Source organism: Mustela nigripes, chromosome 11 (genome assembly GCF_022355385.1).
Source record: "Mustela nigripes isolate SB6536 chromosome 11, MUSNIG.SB6536, whole genome shotgun sequence".
Taxonomy (NCBI): domain Eukaryota; kingdom Metazoa; phylum Chordata; class Mammalia; order Carnivora; family Mustelidae; genus Mustela; species Mustela nigripes.
Genome location: NC_081567.1, coordinates 10,366,158 through 10,368,265, shown reverse-complemented (window position 1 = coordinate 10,368,265; position 2,108 = coordinate 10,366,158). Strand labels below are relative to the sequence as shown.

At 68.5% G+C, this 2,108-nt stretch overlaps 1 protein-coding gene across 2 annotated transcripts in view; it reads right to left on the bottom strand.

The window, feature by feature from the left end:
• RCC1L (RCC1 like) overlaps nt 1–1,327 on the bottom strand; it is a 24,883-nt gene extending 23,556 nt beyond the window's left edge. The window contains exon 1 of one of the 2 annotated variants that reach the window (XM_059414731.1): nt 947–1,327. In XM_059414731.1, the coding sequence (XP_059270714.1) occupies nt 947–1,267 (321 nt within the window). In that variant the 5' untranslated portion in view covers nt 1,268–1,327. The remainder of the gene's footprint in view (nt 1–946) is intronic. The other variant, XM_059414732.1, reaches the window with a different exon arrangement.
• Between the last annotated feature and the right edge of the window lie 781 nt (nt 1,328–2,108).

Here is a 2,108-nt window from a genome sequence, read left to right as displayed (position 1 = left end):
CCCCCCCCGCCCAGAACTCTGGAAATCAATCAAAGACTTCAAGCGATCTGGGGACTGTTGACCCCAGAAAAGCAGCTGAGTCTCCGTAAGAACAGCAAGCTTTGTGGTTAGAGAATATGCATTTCTTTAACCTCGGCAAAATGCTTTGCAGCATTTCAACTCGACCTATTCCCATTCCCCTACGCGAAGCTCTGCGGTAGCTCTGAAAAGGAACAGGTCACAGTGACCGCACAGGCCGACAGTCCGGCCGCCACTGCAAGAGGAAGAAAAGGATTTGGAGGAACTTCAAAGCCCCATTCCCAGAGCGTTCTCCTCTCATCCGTCCCGTGGCTCCCTGGAAGACCCCATGCGCCGGGCTCTCCTCCCGTGACCTGACCCACGTATGACCCAGGGCAAACAGCCTCCTCCCCAGGGCTATTTGCTGAAAACAATCAGCAGCTAATGTTTGACCACTGCGGCTGCCTGAGGTGGTGGAGAACAGCTGGAGCAAATAACAGGTCAACCAAGGAGTCACTAACCCACTTGACCTGACATCAAGGCAGAACGCTCATCCCTTTCCAGCACACGTGGAACACTGTCCAGCGCAGGCCCCAGGCCAGCCTGTAAAACGGAGTCTCAATGCACTTAAAAGGGCTGAAATTAGAGAAAGTATATTCTGCGACCCCTGGGAACGTAAGTGTGACTCCGGTGACAACCCCCTGCTCCGGGGGTGATGTGCGGATGACGCCAGTCCGGCACAGCAGGGGCGCACGTCCGCCACTCGTTAAACGTGAGACCCTAACGCCCTCCCCCCATCCACCTGGGCCTGCAGCCCGCTGAGGGTCGTCCTCCCCGCCGCGGGACCACCCAGCGTCCCAGCTCCCGGCCGAGGGCCTCGGGGAGCAGCGGCGGAGGCCAGAGGGCGCTCCGAAGGGACAGAGCAGGGACAGAGCCGCGCGGCCCGCACCTTCTGGTCCAGCTCCAGGCGGTAGGGCACGGGCTGGATCCTGCGGGGCGGCCGCGAGCCGGCGCGAGGCTTGGGCCCCGCGCTGGGCAGCACGAAGGTGGGCACGCCCAGCGCCCCCGAGAAGCTGAAGCCCCACACGAAGATGCGGTCGGCACGGGCTGCCCGCTCGCCCACGTACTGGAACACCGGGGCGTCCGCCTCGCGCGAGCTCGGCGAGCGCCCGGCCGCCGTCCGGTGCCCCCGCCCCGCCCGCAGCCCCGGTCCCGGTCCGCTCAGCAGCCGCCCCAGCCGAGGCCCGGCCGCCAGCGCCGCCAGCGCCATTCCCCGCTGCACGCCTCAGCGCCTCCTGGGCGCCGCCATCTTGAGTGACCCCTGAACCCACGCTCTGGCGGAAGAGCCCCAGGGCTCGTCGGCTATTGGCTGAAGGCAAAGGCGCCGAGGGCCGCCAGTGGCTGGGGAAAGGCGGGGGACGGGGCGGGGCCTGAGAGCCTCGGACTCGGGGGGCGGGGATCGGGGCGGGGCCTGGGAACCGCGGGCTTAGTGGGCGGGGCGCTGTGCTGCAGCGCGCACCTGTCCCGCAGCCCCGCAGCCCGCCGGGCGCCTGCCCTCCGCATCCCGCGCTCCTTGCGGAGGGTCTTCCCGACCCTCGGGGGGCGGCGGGCGCTTCCGTTCCGAAGACCCGTTGCGGCCTGTCTGTCCGCAGAGGTAAAGCGTAGTGGTGGCCCGGCTCTGCGCGGCTCCCACGGGGCGCTCTCCCCCGCCCGGGTTTACCCTCCTCGCCGCGGCCCCTCGTGGTCCCCAGCGGGCGCCGTCGCAGACTCCCCCGTCCGCTTCCAGGCCGCTCAGCCGGGCTCCAGCCCCAGCGCGCGGGAGGGCAGCCCTGCAGGTGCACCTGCCGCGCCCGGCCCCGCAGGGGAGCCGCACCGCCTGCCGCAGCGCGTGGTCCTCGCCCCCCAGCCGCGCGCTGCCCCGGAGTAAGGGGGCTTTCCTCGTCATTTCCGAATCCCGGGGCCGGCTCAGGGCTGCCTGCTTAGCACCGGGGGCCCCGCATGTCCTCCCGGCCGCGCTCCTCCCTGCAGTGTCCAGCCGACTGCCAGCCATCTTCTGAGATCAGGCACCTGCTCCCAAGTTCCCAGGAGGCGGGAACGGACGGGGCGGGGGG